The sequence below is a fragment of the Natrix helvetica genome (assembly GCF_964273705.1).
Source record: "Natrix helvetica genome assembly, chromosome: 1".
Classification (NCBI taxonomy): domain Eukaryota; kingdom Metazoa; phylum Chordata; class Lepidosauria; order Squamata; family Natricidae; genus Natrix; species Natrix helvetica.
The window spans coordinates 189,063,493-189,083,642 of record NC_138548.1 but is presented as its reverse complement, the minus strand read 5'-3'; the positions used below and the strand labels follow the sequence as shown (position 1 = coordinate 189,083,642).

The following is a 20,150-nucleotide window of genomic DNA, read 5'->3' as shown; positions in this document are numbered from 1 at the left end:
TACCTGGAGCAAGAAGGATAACAGAGGAAATCTACTTCAATGCATCTGCACAGGGAATGGCAGAGGGGAATGGAAATGTGAAAGGCATTCCTCTTTACAAGCCACAGGCATAGGTAAGCAATATATCTGGATGAAGTTGGATGTTTATTCCTTCTTTACTTGCCTTTATAAAAATTACCCTGGGAAATCATACATTCAAAGTGAAATTCAAAATATTCAAATTGTGTTATAATCTGAAATAACTCAATGTAATCTATAAAACAACTACAAAGCCAATATAATTTTAAAAATGCCAACTAATGGAAGTTTGGCAAAACCCCACATCTAAGGTTGCTAGCATCACAAAGCCTCTTCCTGTTTGGCAGGCTTGACTTTGGAATGATGAGAGCTTAATCAAAGACTGAAAGTACAGATTCAATTACCCACAGAATGGAATGTGCTAGTTAAGTTATCAATAATAGGGGAAGCATTTTGGCAACTCTGGAATTTGTTTTGATGAACTGCAGAATAGATAAATGATCATTAATATAATCCAGTAGAACAGTTTAATGGGCTTTTCAGTGAAAAAGAATGTTCATTAATCTAAATGTATTTTAAATCCAAAGGTTGCCCTCTGATTTTTTAAAAAAATTGTCTTCCTAGAAATCGGCTACAGAGAAAAAGGCTTTTTCTTAATATAGTTACAGGAAGGCAGATTCCAGTAGAAAATTCTGAAAAATATCCTAACTATAAAAGTAATTTGACAGTGGAACCAGTGGCTGATGGAGACCCGGAACACTTTTCTCCCTTTGCTACCTGTGTATAAGCAGAGGCTGGCTCTTCCAGGGGATATGTAAAATTGGACTCTTTCACTCTGCAATGGGTTGGAAGATAAATTAACTGGCGCTTATTAACATGAGTGTAAATGTTTTGTTACCTTCTGATAATCCGAGAGCAAACTGATTAAAAAGTATTGTTGCATTCCCAGTAGAAATTCAGCTTTGCTAGGATGTTGAGAGGACAATTTGGATTACGCATTTGGTTCCAGTCAAAATGGTAAAAACAGTATTAATGTTGGAAGTTTCACATTACGGTAATTTAACTACAACAGATTGCATGATTCAGAAGACTATCAAGATTATGTCTGTCCATTCATCCATAGTATTATATAGCTGCCCATTTCAAATTCATGATTGGATGGCTAACAGTGATTAAAAACAGGGTAAAAGTAATCGTAACCAACCTTAATCAAGGTTGTGTGTGTGTGTGTGTGTATTTCTTAATGACTTGCAAAACATCATTGCTTTTTTATATGTAGGCAGTGCATCTGCAACTATCACAGATGTACGAACTGCACTTTACCAACCCCAGCCCCAGCCTGCTCCTTCTGGACATTGTGTAACTGACAGTGGTATGATGTATATTTTGGGAATGCAGTGGCTTAAGGCACAGGGAAGCCAACATATGCTATGTACTTGTCTGGGCAATGGAATCAGCTGCCAGGAAACAGGTAGGACATATATTTCAATATTTATTGGCATATAAAAGATATTTCAGTCATTTACCCTATGATAATGCATGTTTCTAATTGATGGGCATAAGCTGGACTGAAGGTCACTACTGTAAAAAAACAAGTGATTAGCATCATTTATACAAGGTTATGTGATGAGTCTGGCCTTTATACAATTAAGCCTACATGATTTCAATGGATTTGATGTGAAGATAATTTAGTGTGTGGTTGGTTTTGGATACTATTATCTTCCTCCCTTCAAAGCCAACCAGAACTGTGACTTTTTCTTATGTACAAACCCCCTCTGCAGCTAAACCCACACCCATATACAAAGAGACAATGAAATCTTGAAATTGTTTTGGACTACAACAGACTTTGATAGCATTTCCACTGTATTTTATTTTTATGTAATGAATTTATCATACAAATAATGTAATTTGATGCAAGTAATATAATTTCCCACCTAATGAGAAGGAAGGATTCACTGGAGATAGAGGGCAAAAGAAGGGGACGACAAGAGAATGTGGCCGAATGGAGTCACTGAAGCAGTCAGTTTTAGCTTAAATGGACTCCTGGGGATGGTAGAGGACAGGAAGGCCTGGAGGAATGTTGTCCATGAGGTCATGATGGATGGGACACGACTTCGTGACTAACAACAACAATATAATTTGAATCATTTGTGTAGTGACATTATTCAATCTATGTCAGCTACTGAAATGACATACTTCAAGACAGGGACCACAATCCCATTGATTTGAAAAACTGAAGTTTCACTATATGGTATTTTTATTTAAATGCTAAATATTAAATATTTTTCTGAAACCAAATAATCTTATATAATTATAATGGTATTCTATGTTTTAAAGCTGTGACCCAAACCTACGGTGGCAATTCCAATGGAGATCCTTGCGTTTTCCCATTCACATATCATGGAAGGACTTTCTATTCGTGCACTTCCGAAGGACGTCATGATGGGAATCTCTGGTGCAGTACAACCTCCAACTTTGACCAGGATAAGAGCTACTCTTTTTGTACAGAGCAAAATGGTAAACTTTTTCAAGAAAAAAAATAGGTTGCAAATTTTAGCAGGGAAAGTGGGAAAGTGTGGTGATGGAAGTACAGAATATATTAATTATAATTTAGCATTCTTTCACTGAGTATGAATAACATGCTTTTTTTAAAAGGCTGGGGTGAGAATAGAAGAGGTGGATCTGCACTGGATAAAAGATACGATAAAGGATAAAGGAAAGTCTTGAGAAAGGCTATTCAGTGCAATCCGTGAAATTGGTTTAGCATAAGAAAGCTAGATTTATATCAAGAGGCCCCCACAGCTTAACTAGATAGCAATGGATAGTATTTCTCTGGAAATGTCTTATCAGGTAAAATAAAAAGCAGTAGTATTGTATACCAGATTGCAAGCTTCTCCTGTGCGCTGCTTGGAGAGTCCAAGCATGGTTAAATACAGTCTTTCTCCAGCTGATGGTGCAGGAGGGTCCAAGAATGGCTTGTTCAATCCTTATTTGCCCAAGAGACTGAGTCAGAATTGAAGCCACGCCTCCAGCTTCCCTTGCTGATATCCAATTCTGACTCAGTCTTGCCCAAAAAGAGATGTAATTTTTTTTTGCTGTGAGTGAAAATTGGTTTCTTCCTTAGAATAGTTATTTATTTATTTATTTCGCTTATCTTTAATTTTATTATTGGAAGGAAAGTGTTTGAACTTGGCTCACAAGTTCTTTTCCCACCTGCTTGTGTTAGGGTAGTGAATTGTACGGGCTGGATCCTCCTGGAGGTTCCCAGGTTCCTTGCAAGTAAGCAGCCGGCTGTGCCGGCCATCGGAGTCTATTGCGGCTCCGTTCGGCTTGATTCCAATTACTGGCTCATGAGAGGCCAGGGAGGTTTCCCTGCGTTGCCGCTGGTTCTCAGGGGCTGCAGCGGGTGGACATCGAGGCTGCTGGTGTGGGGAGCGCATGTGTGGTGTGCCAGCATTACCGCATAGCTGGAGAGATGACAAGAGGGCGCGATCAGCACTGACTGGACTTACGGAAGAGCTGCATGGCTGACAGGACATTCTCGGGTCCATTTGTTCACCGGCACTGCTGGTTTTCCCTGAAGGCTTCTCCCTCGTGAGTATGGGGCCCTGGGGCGGCCATTTTGGGGGGAGACCTTATTGGGCGGTGGCCATCTTGGGGAGGCCCTCGTGGCGGTGGCCATTTTGTTAGTGGCCATGAGGCGGTGGCCATTTTGTTTGAGTATCCAGTGGGTCACATGGTCGGCGGCCATTTTGTTTTCCTTTTTTTTCTGCTAGCACGAGTCTCATTGCGAGTGCCGGCTCCGGTGAGAACAGTCACAGATTATTGTGCTGGTTCCTGAACTGGCTAGAGTGAGGCCCAGGGACATGGAGATCGCTAAAATGCCATGGCTGAATCCCTCTGTGAAAGTAGCTCTGGGGCGACTTCGGCAGCTCCCTCGAAGAGCTCCAAGAAGAGGAAGGGTTCCCCCCCCCCCCAGGATCCTTCTCCACTGGTGAAGCACGCTCCACCCAGGCAAGGGGGTTCAGGGAATGGGGAGAAGTCCAATAAGGTTCCTTTGTCTTCGGTAAGGTTTCCCCCCCCCCCCTCAGGACGGTTCCACTTTCTCCATCCCCTTCTCCTTCAAGGATTTCTGGATCCCCAAGGGCCAGTTCCATCTCGCCCCCACTCTCGGAGGTTGAGGACGAGGAAGGCAAGTACAATCCGCTTCCATGCATTACACCTGTTCCTGAACCAGGACACAGGCCCTCGCTGGCTCCCAGGCCTGGGCCCAGTCATGACATTGGTGAATTTGAAGACATGTGTGATAACATTCAATCTCTTGTTCATCGAGCCATTGCACATGGCATAGCCCTCCAGGGTCACCCTCCTGACCAGGCAGACGCGGAGCTGTTGGAGGCCAAGCGCAGAGGTATTCAGGATCCGGTTGCTCGCCCAGACAGAACACAAAGAAAGGTCTCTCCTTCGCTGAGGAGCGAGGTTTCACTCCAGGAAGAGGTGGAACAAAAGGAGACAGAGCTTTCTGATGATCAAGGTTTAGCACCGGATTCTCCTGCCGTTGCCGGTTTGTTTCCTCCTAATTTGTTCCGTTCCTTGCTATTTAAAGCCAGAAGCACTGCAGCCGCATAGACGGAGGAGGACAAACAGAAGGAGAAGGAGGCCGGGACCGAGGCTTCGACTTCTAAGCAGCGCCAAAGAAAAAGTGTTCCTTTCTGGAACCCGCGGCCTGGAAAGAGGAGATCCCTGCACTGAAGCTGTTTCTGGATGTCATTCAGAAGCAGTGGGCAAAGCCAGGTACTTTTCCCACCTCAGGTGGGAATGACAGACAGTTCTATAACATGGAGCCTGATTTCTCCCAGGCATTACAGGTTCCAGAGGTGGACGCTCCTGTAGCCGCCCTGGCTTCTCCAACTCCCATGATGGCGAGTGATGTGGCCGACAACTTAAAGGCAGAAGATAAGAGGACTGAACTGGCGTTGCGTAAGACCTTCCTGGCGGCAACATGGACGATTAAGGCCGCTTTCTCTGCCTCCTTCAATCGTGCCACACTGATGTGGCTTGAGCAAATGCAGGAGTGTGTCCCAGCGCACGATGTGAGGCTGCTTCAGGACATCAGCAAGGTCATGGCTGCAACTCAGTTTTTGGCGGATGCGACCTTGAACGCCGCTAAGTTTGCCTCCAGGACTCTTTCTTCCTCTGTTTCAGCTAGGCAGATGGTGTGGCTTCGAAACTGGCAGGCGGAGGCCAAAGCGAAGTGGAAGCTGGCGGCTGGCCCATATGCGGGAAAAAAGCTATTTGGCGAGGTTCTGGATCCAATCCTCATTGAAGATAAGAACAAACTTAAGGATTTGCCAGCCACAACTAAAAAGCAGGAACACAAGTACACGCCATAGGGCACCCTATGGGCATACTGACATAGATTATCATTACCAGCCTAGAAACTTTCAGCCATGTCAGGACGGGGCAGGATAGGTCTTCCTACAGGGATAGGTCACGTTTCCAACCCCAGGGTAAATGGCCCTTTCAGGGGGGGCGGACGCCCCTTCCGCCGGAATAAATGAGCGGGTCTGGATGGCTCCCATTGGTGTCCGGTTAGCGTTGTTTGCCGACTGATGGGAGAATATTATTTCGGATCTCTGGGTCCTCAATACAGTAAAGTTTGGCCTGTGACTGGAATTCCTATCCGTCCCCCCGAATTCCTTTTGCACGTTTATGTCCTTCAAATGCGCACTGAAGAGACAGCTCATGCGCCAGGTGATAGACCACCTGGTGGAGATCCAGGTGGTGGAGGTGGTTCCCCAACCTCTTTGTGGTTCCAAAGTCCTGTGGGGGTTGGAGGGCGATCCTTGACCTTAAAAGGTTGAACTAAGCTACTTAATTTACAAGTGGTTTAAGATTGCCTCCCTTTGTTCCATTCTGGAAGGTATCAGGGAAGGTGACTACCTCACTTCCATTGATTTGAAGGAGCCTTTATGGCAGGGGAGCGTTGCTGGGGACACAGCTGGCTCAGGGTCGCTGGTCCTTCTGGATCTTGCACATAACATAAACTGGCTGGAGCTGCGTATGGCTCATCTGGCCCTTCGACACTTTCAGGCCCTTGTAGAGCAAAGACACGTCCTACTTCTGACAGACAACATGGCCATGAAGGCGCATGTAAACAAGCAGGGAGGGATTCACTCCAGAGCCTTCTGGGTGGAATCTCAACGCCTGGGCCATTGGGCAGAGAGGCATCTGTTGTCCATCAAGGCAGAGCACATATCCGGAGACGCCAATCACCAAGCGGACTGGCTCAGCAGGGCCACGGTAGACCAGACGGAGTGGCAGCTGGAACCGGAACTGTTTGAAGAGATTTGCGGGAGATTCGGATGGTCAGTGGTGGACCTCTTTGTGTCCCCGGAAAACGCCCAGCTCCCCAGGTTTTTCACGCGGTTCCCGATTTGGGGAGCGGAGGGGAGCAGTGTGGTGGCCCCCCACTGCAGGTGGCTCCCCGGTCTGCTTTATGCATTTCCCCCACTTCCTCTGATTCCAGGGGTGTTGGGAAAGATAGTGAAGGGAGGGGTAACATGGTTACCCCGTACTGGCCATGCAGACCTTGGTTCACGGACCTCTTAGGTCTGTCCATTGTCAAACCCTGGAGAATCCCACAGGAGAAGATGTCCCTACGCCAGGGGGTCCTGGTCCATTTGTAGCCTCAATGGCTCCAGTTGACCGCCTGGTATTTGAGAGGGAGATTTTAAGAGAGGCAAGTTTCGCCTTGCGGGTGATACAGACCATCGTGGCTTCTAGACGCCCAGCCACGACCAGGATTTATAATGCCACGTGGTCCACTTTTTGTACTTGGTACCGTAAGGCGCGTGTAGATCCATAATGTCCCTCACTCCCTAATATCCTGGAATTCCTCCAAGATGGGCTCGATAGGCCCATAACACACTTCAGAGACAAGTCTCGGCCCTGTCGACTGTCCTGGTCTTGGCCGGGAGAGCCTGGGCCGTCATCCGGTGGTGAAGAGATTTCTACAGGGGGAGGCTAACCTTTGGCCCCCGGTAGTTCACAGGTTCCCATCTTGAGATTTGTCCACGGACCTCCTGGCCCTAGTGGATCCCCCCTTTGAACCTCTGAGGACCGTGTCCTTGGAGTTCCTTACTTTAAAGGTGGTCTTCCTAGTCCCCATCACGTCGGCTAGGAGGATTTCAGAGCTGGGTGCCCTCTCTGTCAGGGAGGACCTTTGTATTTTCCAACCTAACATGGTTGTACTGAGGCTTGACCCCGCCTTTATCCCCAAGATAAATTACTATTTTCATAGGGCCCAGGAGTTAATTCTACCGGATTTCTGCCCTAACCTCTCTCATAGAAAGGAGAAGTCATGGCACAAGCTGGACTTGCAGAGAGCTCTCCATATTTACATAAAGAGAACGGTGCCCTCCATGAAAACAGAGGTGTTGTGTGTTTCTTTCCAGCCTTCTGCCATGGGGTCACGGGTGTCCTCCTCTACTATTGGACGCTGGTTGCGAGCTTGTATTGCCAGGGCTTATGAGGCGAGAGAGAAACCGGTACCACAGGGGATAACGGCTCATTCGACTAGGAGTGCGGCGACCATGGCCACGTGGAACACTCAGGCCCCAATTGGAGATGTTTGTAGAGCTGCGACGTGGGTTTTCCCTTCACCTTTTATTAAGCATTATTGATTGGATGCGTTTGCGTATGCAGAGGCATCATTTGGGCGTGGGGTGCTGCAGGGAGTACATGCTCCCTCGGGTGCCACGAACCAGTGAGTTCCCGCCCTAGGGACTGCTGCTTTGGTATGTCCCATTCCTGGACCCTCCTGCGCCATCAGCTGGAGAAGGAACGTTGGTCCTACCTGAACATTCTCAGCATGGCGCAGGACAGTCCAGGTCCGACCCTAGTTGTCGTTTTTGGTTAGGTCCATGTCCCTGGGGGCTACTAATGCTGTGGACAGGGCATGTTCTTTTGTTTCTCTAGTTGGAGCTGCGCCTCATCAGAATTGGATATCAGCAGGGGAAGGTGGAGGCATGGCTTCAATTCTGACTCAGTCTCTTGGGCAAATAAGGATTGAACAACCCATTCCTGGACCGTCCTGCACCATGCTGAGAAGAACGTTCAGATAGGACCAACATTCCACCTGCCTAGGACTGAGTAGATTTTTCTTTAGTCATGCCTCCTTTGCCTCCTTGAGATCAGTTTTAAAAATTCAGTCCGCCCGTTTGGACCTCAGTTCTAACTCGGATAGATTGGACTCTCCAAATTGTGCACAGAGATTTATCTCCTTTTTTTATTTTTGTATAGATTTCCTATTTAGGTAGATAGATAGGCAAAGGGCTTAAAAGGAAAAAACTTTTACCTTTGAATTTCTGAGGAAGGCTGCCGGGGTGCCAGGGAGTTGCTGGTTGCACGCAGAGTGAGGAATGGTGGAGTTGCTTGTCCGGCGGCTGCCGGCAAGCAAGTGGGCGGCGGAAGGCTTCCCGTTCGTTTTTCCCCATCCACTGGTGTTAATAGTGCCGCCTGGAGCACGTTGAAGGCTCCGGCGGCATTGGCAGTTTCTCCTGAGCCCGGCAAGAATGGTGGCCATTTTAAAGCGTTTCACACGCTTTTGGTGGTTGCTAACTCATCTTGAGTTCGGAGAGCGGCGGGGTGCGACGGTGGCCATTTTAAAGTGACTTTTTTGCTCAGATCGTCAATTGGAGCCGCTTGAAGACCCGCGAAGTTGCGCAGATCGTCGCCGGGGAGTGCTTGGCCTTGTCCAAGGTCTGCCTCTCTACATCAAACACTCAAGGACTTTGAGGGCGGCCTGAGGAGGGTTTTGGCCAATAGGCCTTCCTCCTCTCAGATAGTGATCTGCAGGCATTCCGTAGCTGTCTGGCTCACGCCTGGTGCCTGTCTACTGTTGCAACCCCATCTCTGCTTCAAGCAATGACTTCAAGGCTTCTGCAGATCGCCATGGCAGATGGAGGTTTGGAAGCGTAGGAGGTTCTGGCACGGCCCTCCTCCAAATGCAGTAGGCCAGATCCTCCACCCAAAGGGGGGAATGGAGTAAAGGGCACCACTAGGAAGGCCTCCCCGGGACCCTCAGGGAACAAGGACAAACCCAGGGAGGGAACCCAGAAGCATAAGTCTGTGGAACACAGACACCAGCAGGTCCAGAGACAGAGCAAATCCCCTGAACAGATGGACTCATTGCCACGTCCACCCTCATTTCCATGTCCACCCTCTGGCCAGATAGAGGAGAGGGAATCTAGTTCACCTCAGGAGAACAGGTCTACCTCATTAATTGGGGAAGAGTTGCGAGATTCACGGGAATCCTCCCCCGCTGCCTCCTGGCACTACCCTGAGTCACCCAGTTTGTCCCTCAGAGAGGAACTGGAACTGGAACCCTTTCAGGGCATCCTCCCAGCGGTGGAGGGAGCTGGTTTGGTTAGGAATAGGGGCCGGCTCGCTCCATCTAGGGCTCTACCCATGGAGGATAAAGGTCCAGCCATATCTGCGGAGATGAAGTAAGTAATTGCCCAAGTCATCTCCCAGGGCATAGCCGAGGGGATCCAGCAGAAAGATGCCCACGCGGTGGGAACTTCTAAGTCACGACCACCCCCAGTTCAAGTCAGGGACCAGGCCCCAGCCTCTCCTGGCACCTCAGTTGCCACAGAGGAATTGGTCTGGGAGTAGGAGGAGACCGAGGAATTTGAATTATCAAAGGATAAAGACCTTCCTCCTGATAAACCCGCTTTCACTGGGTTATTTAAGCCATCCTTGTTTAAGGCCATCCTACACAAGGCCAAAGCCTCTACTGAGCTAGGGTTTACTCCTAAGGGTATGACTGTACCTTCCTCCTCCTCTAAGGACCCCAGTGAGGGCCTTTTCAAGGAGAATGCCCCAACGTGGTTCCAGATCTATTCATGGAGGTTGTTCAAAGACAATGGGCAGAGCCCGGTACCTTAACCAATCCTAGCAGTGGGGATAAAAATCTGTATTCTGTAGAGACTAGGATGGAGGATATTTTGAAGTTGCCTGAGGTGGATGCCTCAAGACTATTCAAGTGTCCAGAAGGCCATCCACTATGCGAATATACGCCGTGACATGGGTCACCTTTTCAACGTGGTGCAAAGAGACATTTCAGCTTCCATACCGCAACTGCTAGACTTCCTTCAGGACGGTTTGGATAAAGGTCTGGCGTCCAACACTATCCAGCCAATATCCGTCCTCACGCTATACATAGATATCCTTCTTGGAATTTGCCGTTTGTCCTGTGAGACCTGAGAAGCGCGCCGTTCGAGCCGATTGGGACTGCCAGTCTTCGTCATTTGACTCTTAAGACGGCCTTTCTAGTTGCGATCACGTCGGCTAGGAGGGTCTCAGAACTTGTGGCTCTCTCTGTCAGGGAGGAACTGTGTATTATCCATGCAGATGCCAACGGTCATTTTCCTAGATGTCTTGAAAGGATCTACTTGACTATTGCCTGAGGCAAAATATTTATTTTAGTTATTTCTTACTTTGTAAAATGTCATTATCACACCTGCCCATCTTTATTCTGAGCTTGCCCACTTTTGGAGTATGGTTTTAACATACCATAAATCAGTTTGACCCTTCGTATAAATGTAGTTTTCTGCTTCTATTCTAAGTGATTGCTTCTTACAGTGGGGCAAAAAAGTATTTAGTCAGCGACCAATTGTGCAAGTTCTCCCACTTAAAAAGATGAGAGAGGCCTGTAATTGGCATCATAGGTAGACCTCAACTATGAGAGACAAAATGTAAAAAAAAAACCAAACAATCACATTGGCTGATTTGGAAATAATTTATTTGCAAATTATGGTGGAAAATAAGTATTTGGTCAATATCAAAAGTTCATCTCAATATTTTGTTATATATATCCTTTGTTGGCAATGACAGAGGTCAAACATTTTCTGTAAGTCTTCACAAGGTTGGCACAGACTGTTGCTGGTATGTTGGCCCATTCCTCCATGCAGATCTCCTCTAGAGCAGTGATGTTTTGGGACTGTCGCTGGGCAACACGGACTTTCAACTCCCTCCAAAGGTTTTCTATGGGGTTGAGATCTGGAGACTGGCTAGGCCACTCCAGGACATTGAAATGCTTCTTACGAAGCCACTCCTTCGTTGCCCAGGCGGTATGTTTGGAATCATTGTCATGTTGAAAGACCCAGCCACGTTTCATCTTCAATGCCCTTGCTGATGGAAGGAGGTTTGCACTCAAAATCTCAAGATACATGGCTCCATTCATTCTGTCCTGTACACGGATCAGTCGTCCTAGTCCCTTTGCAGAGAAACAGCCCCAAAGGATGATGTTGCCACCCCCGTGCTTCACAGTAGGTATGGTGTTCTTTGGATGCAACTCAGCATTCTCTCTCCTCCAAACACGACGAGTTGTGTTTCTACCAAACAGTTCTATTTTGGTTTCATCTGACCATATGACATTCTCCCAATCCTCTTCTGGATCATCCAAATGCTCTCTAGCAAACTTCAGATGGGCTCGGACATGGACTGGCTTAAGCAGGGGGACACGTCTGGCACTGCAGGATCTGAGTCCCTGGCGGCGTAGTGTGTTACTGATGGTAGCCTTTGTTACGTTGGTCCCAGCTCTCTGCAGGTCATTCACTAGATCCCCCCATGTGATCCTGGGATTTTTGCTCACCGTTCTTGGGATCATTTTGACCCTATGGGGTGAGATCTTGTGTGGAGCCCCAGATCGAGGGAGATTATCAGTGGTCTTGTATGTCTTCCATTTTCTAATTATTGCTCCCACAGTTGATTTGTTCACACCAAGCTGCTTGCCTATTGCAGATTCAGTCTTCCCAGCCTGGTGCAGGTCTACAATTTTGTTTCTGGTGTCCTTTGACAGCTCTTTGGTCTTCACCATAGTGGAGTTTGGAGTGTGACTGTTTGAGGTTGTGGAGAGGTGTCTTTTATACTGATGACAAGTTCAAACAGGTGCCATTGATACAGGTAATGAGTGCAGGACAGAGGAGCCTCCTAAAGAAGAAGATACAGGTCTGTGAGAGCCAGAAATCTTGCTTGTTTGTAGGTGACCAAATACTTATTTTCCACCATAATTTGCAAATAAATTCTTTCAAAATCAGCCAATGTGATTGTTTGGGTTTTTTGTTTACATTTTGTCTCTCATAGTTGAGGTCTACCTATGATGCCAATTACAGGCCTCTCATCTTTTTAAGTGGGAGAACTTGCACAATTGGTCGCTGACTAAATACTTTTTTGCCCCACTGTATGTTTAAGTCTTTCCAAAAGTCTGAAATCATCTTTGTTTTTTGTTCCATGCTGAAATGAAACTGGGCAACAATGGGTTGGAGTCAGATTTGCAATTTTTAGCCAAGGAATCTTGTTATTAGGAATAACTGAGGCTAATCGGTGTTAGGTGTTTGCCAACAGTTGTTTTGCTTTCATCCCATTAACTAATCCAATGAAATACATACAGCAGGGGTTCTCAAACTTTTTGAACAGGGAGCTGATTCACAGTCCCTCAGACTGTTGGAGGCCGGACTGGCTGGCTGGGCGTGGCTAGGTCATGTGACTGGTTAGGTCTGGCCAATTTAGCATTCCATTTTGCCTTTATCCTTGCTGTACTTGCCCCTCCCCTACTCACCCACTGGCCCTGGATCATATGGCTGTGAAAACCATCCTAAAAGGCTGCTTTTAAAGTGTTTTTAAAGTCTTTTAAAGCACTACTTTACAAGCTGGCAGCAGAGCTGCTTCACAAGCCAGCAGCAGCCCATCCCCCTATTCACACACTGGCCCTGGATTACATTGATGCACTGGCAAGATTACCTCTCAGTCAGCTGGCCCTCCCATGCACACTTCAGCCTTACCTTCGGCAGCAGTGGTATAATCAGAAGTTCAGCTCAACCGATGAAATAACCAACCAGAAGTGCAGCTGGAGTGGATGCTGGCTGGAAGATAAGGCTGACGGTGAGGGGTGGGGCGAGGGATGGGGCTGAATCCCACCACTCCGCGGGCCACATACTTAGTATTGGCGGGCTGTATATGGACCGCAGCCTTTAGTTTGAGGATCTATGGCAGTGATGGCAAACCTTTTTTGGCTCGCATGCCATAAGGAGGAAGAGTGCAGGAGGGTCGTGCGCAGGTGTACCGCACCCATAATGCAACGTGCGACCCCCCCAGTGTGCATGCGCGCATGGGAGGCGCTGCCCCCCCATTTTTCCATGCTTTTTACGCCCTCCCCAGGCTCCAGAGACTTTATAGGAGCCTAGGGAGGGCGAAAACAGCCTCCCCCGCCCCCCCAGGGGCCCTCCGGAGCCTTCAGGGACCTTCAGGAGGCTCTTTTTATTAGATAGTTCTCAGTAGTTCACATAAAAATGGCAAAAATCACCATTATTTGTTGTTGCTTCTTTTTCTCATTTCTCGTTTTCTTAATTCCTAACATTTATTATATTTTCTTAAATTGGTGATTTTCCATTTGTCAAGAGTAAATGACTTCCTAATGAAAGAAAAATGACTACAATAAAGTTATTATTATTCAGTTATAAATTATTCAGAAATAATATGGTATGCTGGACAACTGTAAAATAATTGGCATGTAGCTAAGCTACAGTATTTGTTTGAATAACAATTGTTTTCTTCCAGTGTTGGTTCAGACACGTGGTGGAAATTCCAATGGTGCCCTGTGTCACTTTCCTTTCCTTTATAATAATCGGAATTACACTGATTGTACTTCTGAAGGACGAAGAGATAACATGAAGTGGTGTGGAACTACCTCAAACTACGATGTTGATCAAAAGTTTGGATTTTGTCCCATGGCAGGTATATTGCAGATATGTCTGTTAGGACTCAATGTTATTCCTTAATATTTGGGAATTGTGAAGATATGTTTTGATTTAAATATTCATTCACCTTGTATATACAGTTAGTTGTATATAAAAATTAGTCTCAGTAAAACTGATTTTATAATTTTAATTATGAGAATAAAATTTATGAAAATCTATATAACACATTCAGAATACAAGGTTCAAATGGAGATTCATATTTGAAGTGCTCAGAAGAAAATGAATACTATTAGCATTGATATAAAATAAGTACGGAAGAAATAAAATTCCCAAGAGTCAATCTTGTTATTTTCATGAACAAGAAGCATGTAATAATCAAAATGAGCCTAATTCATTTTTTCCCGTTTAATAGATTTTTGTTGTTTTTTCATCTATTCAATCATCACATTGACATTGCTGTGTCATCATACTTACATACATACATACATCTTATATCACTTCTATATATGCCTTCATTTACAGTTCTATACATTTGTCTATTGTTTCTTGGCTAAATTAACTTTGTTTCTGTTATACAACCATTTATACCAGTTATCTCAAATTTCATAGTACTCAGATTGTTCGTTGTCCTTTAATCTTAATTTATCCATTTCTGCGCAATTTAGAATTTTCTGAATCACTAATTCATCTGGGGGAATATTACTCTGTTTCCAACATTGGGCAAACGTTATTCTGGATGTAGTCAACAAATGTCTTAATATATATTTAATTTCCTTTCTATATTTCCCCTTGGTTAATTCATTTTTATACGCTTACTAGCTCATGAAGAAATTTGTACGACAAATGAGGGTGTTATGTATCGTGTTGGAGATCAGTGGGACAAACAGCATGATATGGGCCATATGATGAGATGCACGTGTGTGGGAAATGGACGTGGAGAATGGACCTGCATTGCATATTCCCAGCTCAGAGGTATTTTTGGTTTGGTTTGTTGTTATTCATAATGTGATATACCCAATTAAGAATTAGCGCAGTAAGTAGTATGCTAGAATTGGAAAAAACCTGATTTTCCAAATGGTTACTTACAGCTCAAGTAGCATGGTCAATAGTGAGGAAAACTAAGAGGTGTCTCTGAAGGGGTACAGATTACCTCTCTTGAATTGGTATAGGATCAGTTTCATTTAACTGTTAAACTTGTTTCATATACAGCCAACAAAGAATAATACAATAATACAATACAATAGCAGAGTTGGAGGGGACCTTGGAAGTCTTCTAGTCCAACCCCCTGCCTAGGCAAGAAACCCTACACCATTTCAGACAAATGGCTATCCAACATCTTCTTAAAGACTTCCAGTGTTGGGGCATTCACAACTTCTGGAGTCAAGCTGTTCCACTGATTAATTGTTCTAACTGTCAGGAAGTTTCTCCTCAGTTCTAAGTTGCTTCTCTCCTTGATTAGTTTACACCCATTGCTTCTTGTTCTACCCTCAGGTGCCTTGGAGAATAGTTCGACTCCCTCTTCTTTGTGGCAACTCCTGAGATATTGGAACACTGCTATCATGTGTCCCCTAGTCCTTCTTTCTATTAAACTAGACATACCCAGTTCCTGCAACCGTTCTTCATATGTTCTAGTCTCCAGTCCCCTATTCATCTTTGTTGCTCTTCTCTGCACTCTTTCTAGAGTCTCCACAACTTTTCTACATCGTGGTGACCAAAACTGAATGCAGTATTCCAAGTGTGGCCTTACCAAGGCATTATAAAGTAGTATTAATACTTCACGTGATCTTGATTCTATCCCTCTTTTGGTGCAGCCTAGAACTGGGTTGGCTTTTTTGGCAGCTGCTGCACACTGCTGGCTCTTATTTAAATGGTTGTCCACTAGGACTCCAAGATCCCTTTCACAGTTACTACTGTTGAGCAAGGTACCACCTATACTGTACCTGTGCATTTCAGTTTTGTTGCCTAAATGTAGAACCTTACTCTTTTCACCATTGAATTTCATTTTATTAGATAGTGCCCAATGTTCAAGTTTGTCAAGATCCTTCTGTATCTTTAGCCTATCTTCTGGAGTGTTGGCTATTCCTGCAGCTTGGTGTCATCTGCAAATTTGATGAGTTCCCCATTTATTCCCTCATCCAAATCAATGATGAAGATGTGGAAGAGTACTGGACCCAAAACAGAGCGTTGGGGTACTCCACTGCATACCTCCCTCCATGTAGATGCAGTTCCATTGAGGACTATACGTTGAGTGTGGTTGGTCAGCCAGTTACGAATCCATCTGGTGGTGATGCTGTCTAACCCACATTCTTCTACTTTATCTAGTAGTAGGTTATGGTCTATCTTAATCATTTACAGAACTTTGTTTTCTGTAGCAAGAAAAAATATCCAAGGAATATATTACAGTTTTAGTCCATATCCTGAAAACATCAGTCCCTTGAAACCTCAGAGAATCATAAGCAAAGCCTTTGTGACAACATATCATGCACGGATCTTATTTATTGAGTGTAAATCTCAGATTAGGTTCATATGTCATGGAAATTATGCACAGAGCCAAAACCAATTAATGACATAATAGGATATGTGAATAGAATCATTGTTATTTGTAACCTATGATTCTGTAAACTAGATTTATGGGTTAACACCATATCATTGTGGTTTATTCATTACATCATTATTAATCAAGGCATAGTTTAACCTAATGAGTGAATTGAGTTACTTTATGATATAACTCAGTGATGGCGAATCTTTTTTGGCTCACGTGCCAAAAGGGGGGAGCGCAGGGGGGTTGTGCGCGGGCGTTCCACTCCCATAATGCTATGTGCATGACCACAGCGCATTTGCGTGCACAACCAGCACTCCCCCCATTTTTGGCATGCTTTTTTTGCCCTCCCCAGGCTCCAGAGGCTTTATAGGAGCCTGGGGAGGGTGAAAAGAGCCTCCCCCCCGGAGGCCCTCCGGAGGCTTCAGGAGCTTCCCTGAAGCCCCTGGAGTGCAAAAAACCGCCCCACGGACAAAACGGAAGTTCGGGAACAGATTTCTGGTTTGCTCATAGGGCTGTTTTTCCGGTTTGTCCGTAGGGTTGTTTTTTGCCCTTTGGAGCCTTCAGGGAAGCCTCCTAAGGGCTCCTGAAGACTCCAGAGGGCTAAAATCGGTTCTACGAGCAAACCAGAAGTCCGTTCCCAAAGTTCCAGTTTGCCCATAGGGCTGGTTTTTCACCCTCTGGAGGCTTCAGGGAAGCCTCCGGAGGGCGAAAAATGGCCTCAAAAGAACGCTGAAGTCAGGTGTGCGCGGTGGCCAGCTGACAGGGCAAGCTTTGTGCCTTAGATTCACCATCACAGATATAGGTATTTGTAGCCAGCTTACTTATTAAGAGATGCCTGTGGTATGGGTTGTAGTGGCTAGTCATTACAACTTTGAGGAAGAACTAACAATGACTCAAGATTTATTAAAAGATTATAAAGAATACAAAAGTTTATAGAAAATGCCATGATAATTAATTTTTTAAATACTTTTTATGACATTCTTGCTTTTTTTGCTGGAAGTTGTTTGAATATGGAAAAAACAAACTATTTCATTCATGAGAGATATTGGTAAACTGAGTGGAGAAAAATATGCAGGTGTGCAAAGTTATAGCCATTATTTGTTCAAAGTAACCAATGATACAAATATGTTCTCTCTTGAAATAGATCAATGTATAGTTGATGGGGTCACATATGACGTTAATCAGACTTTTCACAAACGTCATGAAGAAGGACACATGCTGAACTGTACATGTTTTGGCCAAGGTCGGGGGAGATGGAAATGTGATCCTGTTGGTAAGTTGATTTCTTTCATGTTTGTGTTGGAAGCACCAAGGCGCTTCAGGGTTGAAAGGATCAGCTGATGATATCACCGTTGCCCAAAGGAATGCCCAGTGGGGGCTCCTTTAATATGCTCACTGAAGTGGTATCTATCTATCTATCTACTTTGCTATTGCACACTTTAGAACTTCTAGGTTGACAGGAGTTGGAGTAAATGATGGAAGCTCACTGCGTCATGCAGCACCCTCGTGTCTTGAACTCGAGTTTGCTGATCATCAACTCAGCATCCTAATCATGCTTAGCGTCATGCTTAGAGCAATATACTATAAGGGGCTACCACCATGACCGTGCCAGTAATTTTAGGCTGCTGCAAACTATCAGTAACAGTAAGAATTGGGCTACAAAGCAACTTCTATGACTTAATGCTTATCTACATCCTTACTACCACCTCCAACCTCTTTCTTCTATTCTCTTTTCTGTGTTTTTCTTTCATTTGTACACTGCAGAAGACAACCAAACTATTGCTTTTTTCCCTAGTTGGTTGTTAATCCAGCCTTCATGTAATCCAAGTTAGATAGTTCTATGTCTCAATTTAGAAATCCTAGAATTAGAGAACTAAGGTAGAGCTCTAACTAATACTATCTTACCTGAAACAAAGTAAGCATATTTTATGTGGCTTCTGCCTAGTTTTGCTAAACTCATCAAAAGAATCTGGGTTGGGTTGACTCAGACTTCCAGAGAAGAGGAGAAGGAGGGCAAGTGACAACATCAGATGTGGTATTCAGCTGGTTCTCTCCGGTTCGGGTGAACCGGTAGCGGTGGCTGTGGAAGGCTCTGCACCCCTGCCCCGTTGTAATGCATGAGCACTGCGCATGTGCAGAAGGTAGTGCACATGTGCAGACATTTGCGAACTGGTAGGGAAGGTAAGTGAATCTCACCACTGGACAACATGTGCATCAAAACAGAAACTGCACATTTCATTATGACATTTGATGCAAATATATAAAGAGAAGGCTTTAGCTGTGGCATCGGGGTGTATATTGTCATTTTCATAACTGGTGACAAGTACCTCTATAATTACTCTTGACCTAAAAGTTTTCTTAAAAATTTATTAGTAATATTTAGTGTATGATAAAAGCCTGGCAGAACAGAAGTAAATATATACACACAATCCACATAATTATACACACAACTTCTATGGGGATATGGCAGTGGCCTCATAACTGGATCAGCTATCCAGTCAATCACCTCGGGCGTTGCTTCATTTAGATCTTTTACAGAATCAGGGAATGCATGTTTCTGGGCAATCTTGCACAATATGTATAATAGTTTGCATATTAACACCACAATTGCAACAAGGGAAATCTTTCCATCCCCACTGATATAGGGTAGCGGCACTTCCAGAGATTGTTTGCCCTTTTCCTCCTCCGGTGGTAGTGGCTCAACCACAATCATCAATTTCCTACCACTGTCTTCCCACTTTATCATAGGCTTCCACTTGTCAAGCCATGCAAGCCCCAAGTTTATTTTTTCTGGCATCTCTGGAGCCACAATGAATCTGAGAAGTTCGTAATGGTGGCCAACTTGTAACTTCACCAATTCAGTTATTAGCGTGGCTAGGGCCCCTCCAGTTAGCATTCCATCTACCTGCTCAACCTGAATGGGACAGGCTAGAGGTCTTGTGTGTATGCCTAGTTGCTTGACAATCGACATGCTGATTAAGCATCGAGTGCAACCGGTATCAACAATTGCTTCAACTTCCCCTTCCACCCCCGTTTCAGGTACTTGGAGGTTGACTTGGAAGGCAAAGGGATGGATGGGTGCACTCACCATTGGGTCATCTTCGGCATTTTCCTCCTCCGAGGCCTCCCCATTGGTAGGACTCTTCGTTACCTTAGGTTGGGGATCCTCTTCCAGAGGCTGTTGGCCCTTTTCCTCCTCCGAGGCCTCCCCTTGGTAGGACTTTTCGTCACCTTAAGTTGGGGATCCTCTTCCAGAGGTTGGTGGCCCAGATGACTCTTTTCTGGTGGCCTTCCGGTATGTTTCTCTTCGCCTCCTGCTTTTCCAAATTCTGATTTATGGCAATTGGTCAATTAAAACTTTCTGCTCAGAGTTTCACATTCCATTCACCGCATAGGCAAGATTAGGTTATCAGTGAGAAAATAGTGTTTTCTTCTTGAGTTTTTTCTTCCTTGTTACATTCCATTTCTCATTAATTGGAGTTGCTTAAGATATATTAATTAGAAGAAAATCGAACGAAGAAAATCTCCTCTGTATGTTTTGGTTTCAGTTTCACTCTCCTAGTCTCTTTTAAAAATATATGGTTTGTGTTTGAACGGGTCTGTCACTTCTCTGCTTTCTCCTTTTTGTCCTAATTGTTTAAAACAAATGGCTCACCTCTGGGCTAGTGATTCAACCCTCCATTTTCCCCCTTCTTTCTTTCTTTTTGCCAAAATCCTGATCTGTCCATCAATATTATTTATTTATACTCTCAAGGTTCTTTGCCTTTTCCAAATTCTGATATATGACTGTGGATTAATTAGATCTTCTTACCGGGCTTTCATCTCAT

At 44.9% G+C, this 20,150-nt stretch overlaps 1 protein-coding gene across 1 annotated transcript in view; it reads left to right on the top strand.

The window, feature by feature from the left end:
* The window catches only part of FN1 (fibronectin 1), a 150,379-nt gene that overhangs the window by 16,157 nt on the left and 114,072 nt on the right, over positions 1-20,150 (top strand). Inside the window, exons 7-12 of the mRNA XM_081967190.1 lie at positions 1-113; positions 1,298-1,489; positions 2,356-2,535; positions 13,642-13,818; positions 14,601-14,753; positions 17,468-17,596. The exon at positions 1-113 is cut by the window's left edge and continues 24 nt beyond it. Of these exons, the coding sequence (XP_081823316.1) occupies positions 1-113; positions 1,298-1,489; positions 2,356-2,535; positions 13,642-13,818; positions 14,601-14,753; positions 17,468-17,596 (944 nt within the window). The remainder of the gene's footprint in view (positions 114-1,297; positions 1,490-2,355; positions 2,536-13,641; positions 13,819-14,600; positions 14,754-17,467; positions 17,597-20,150) is intronic.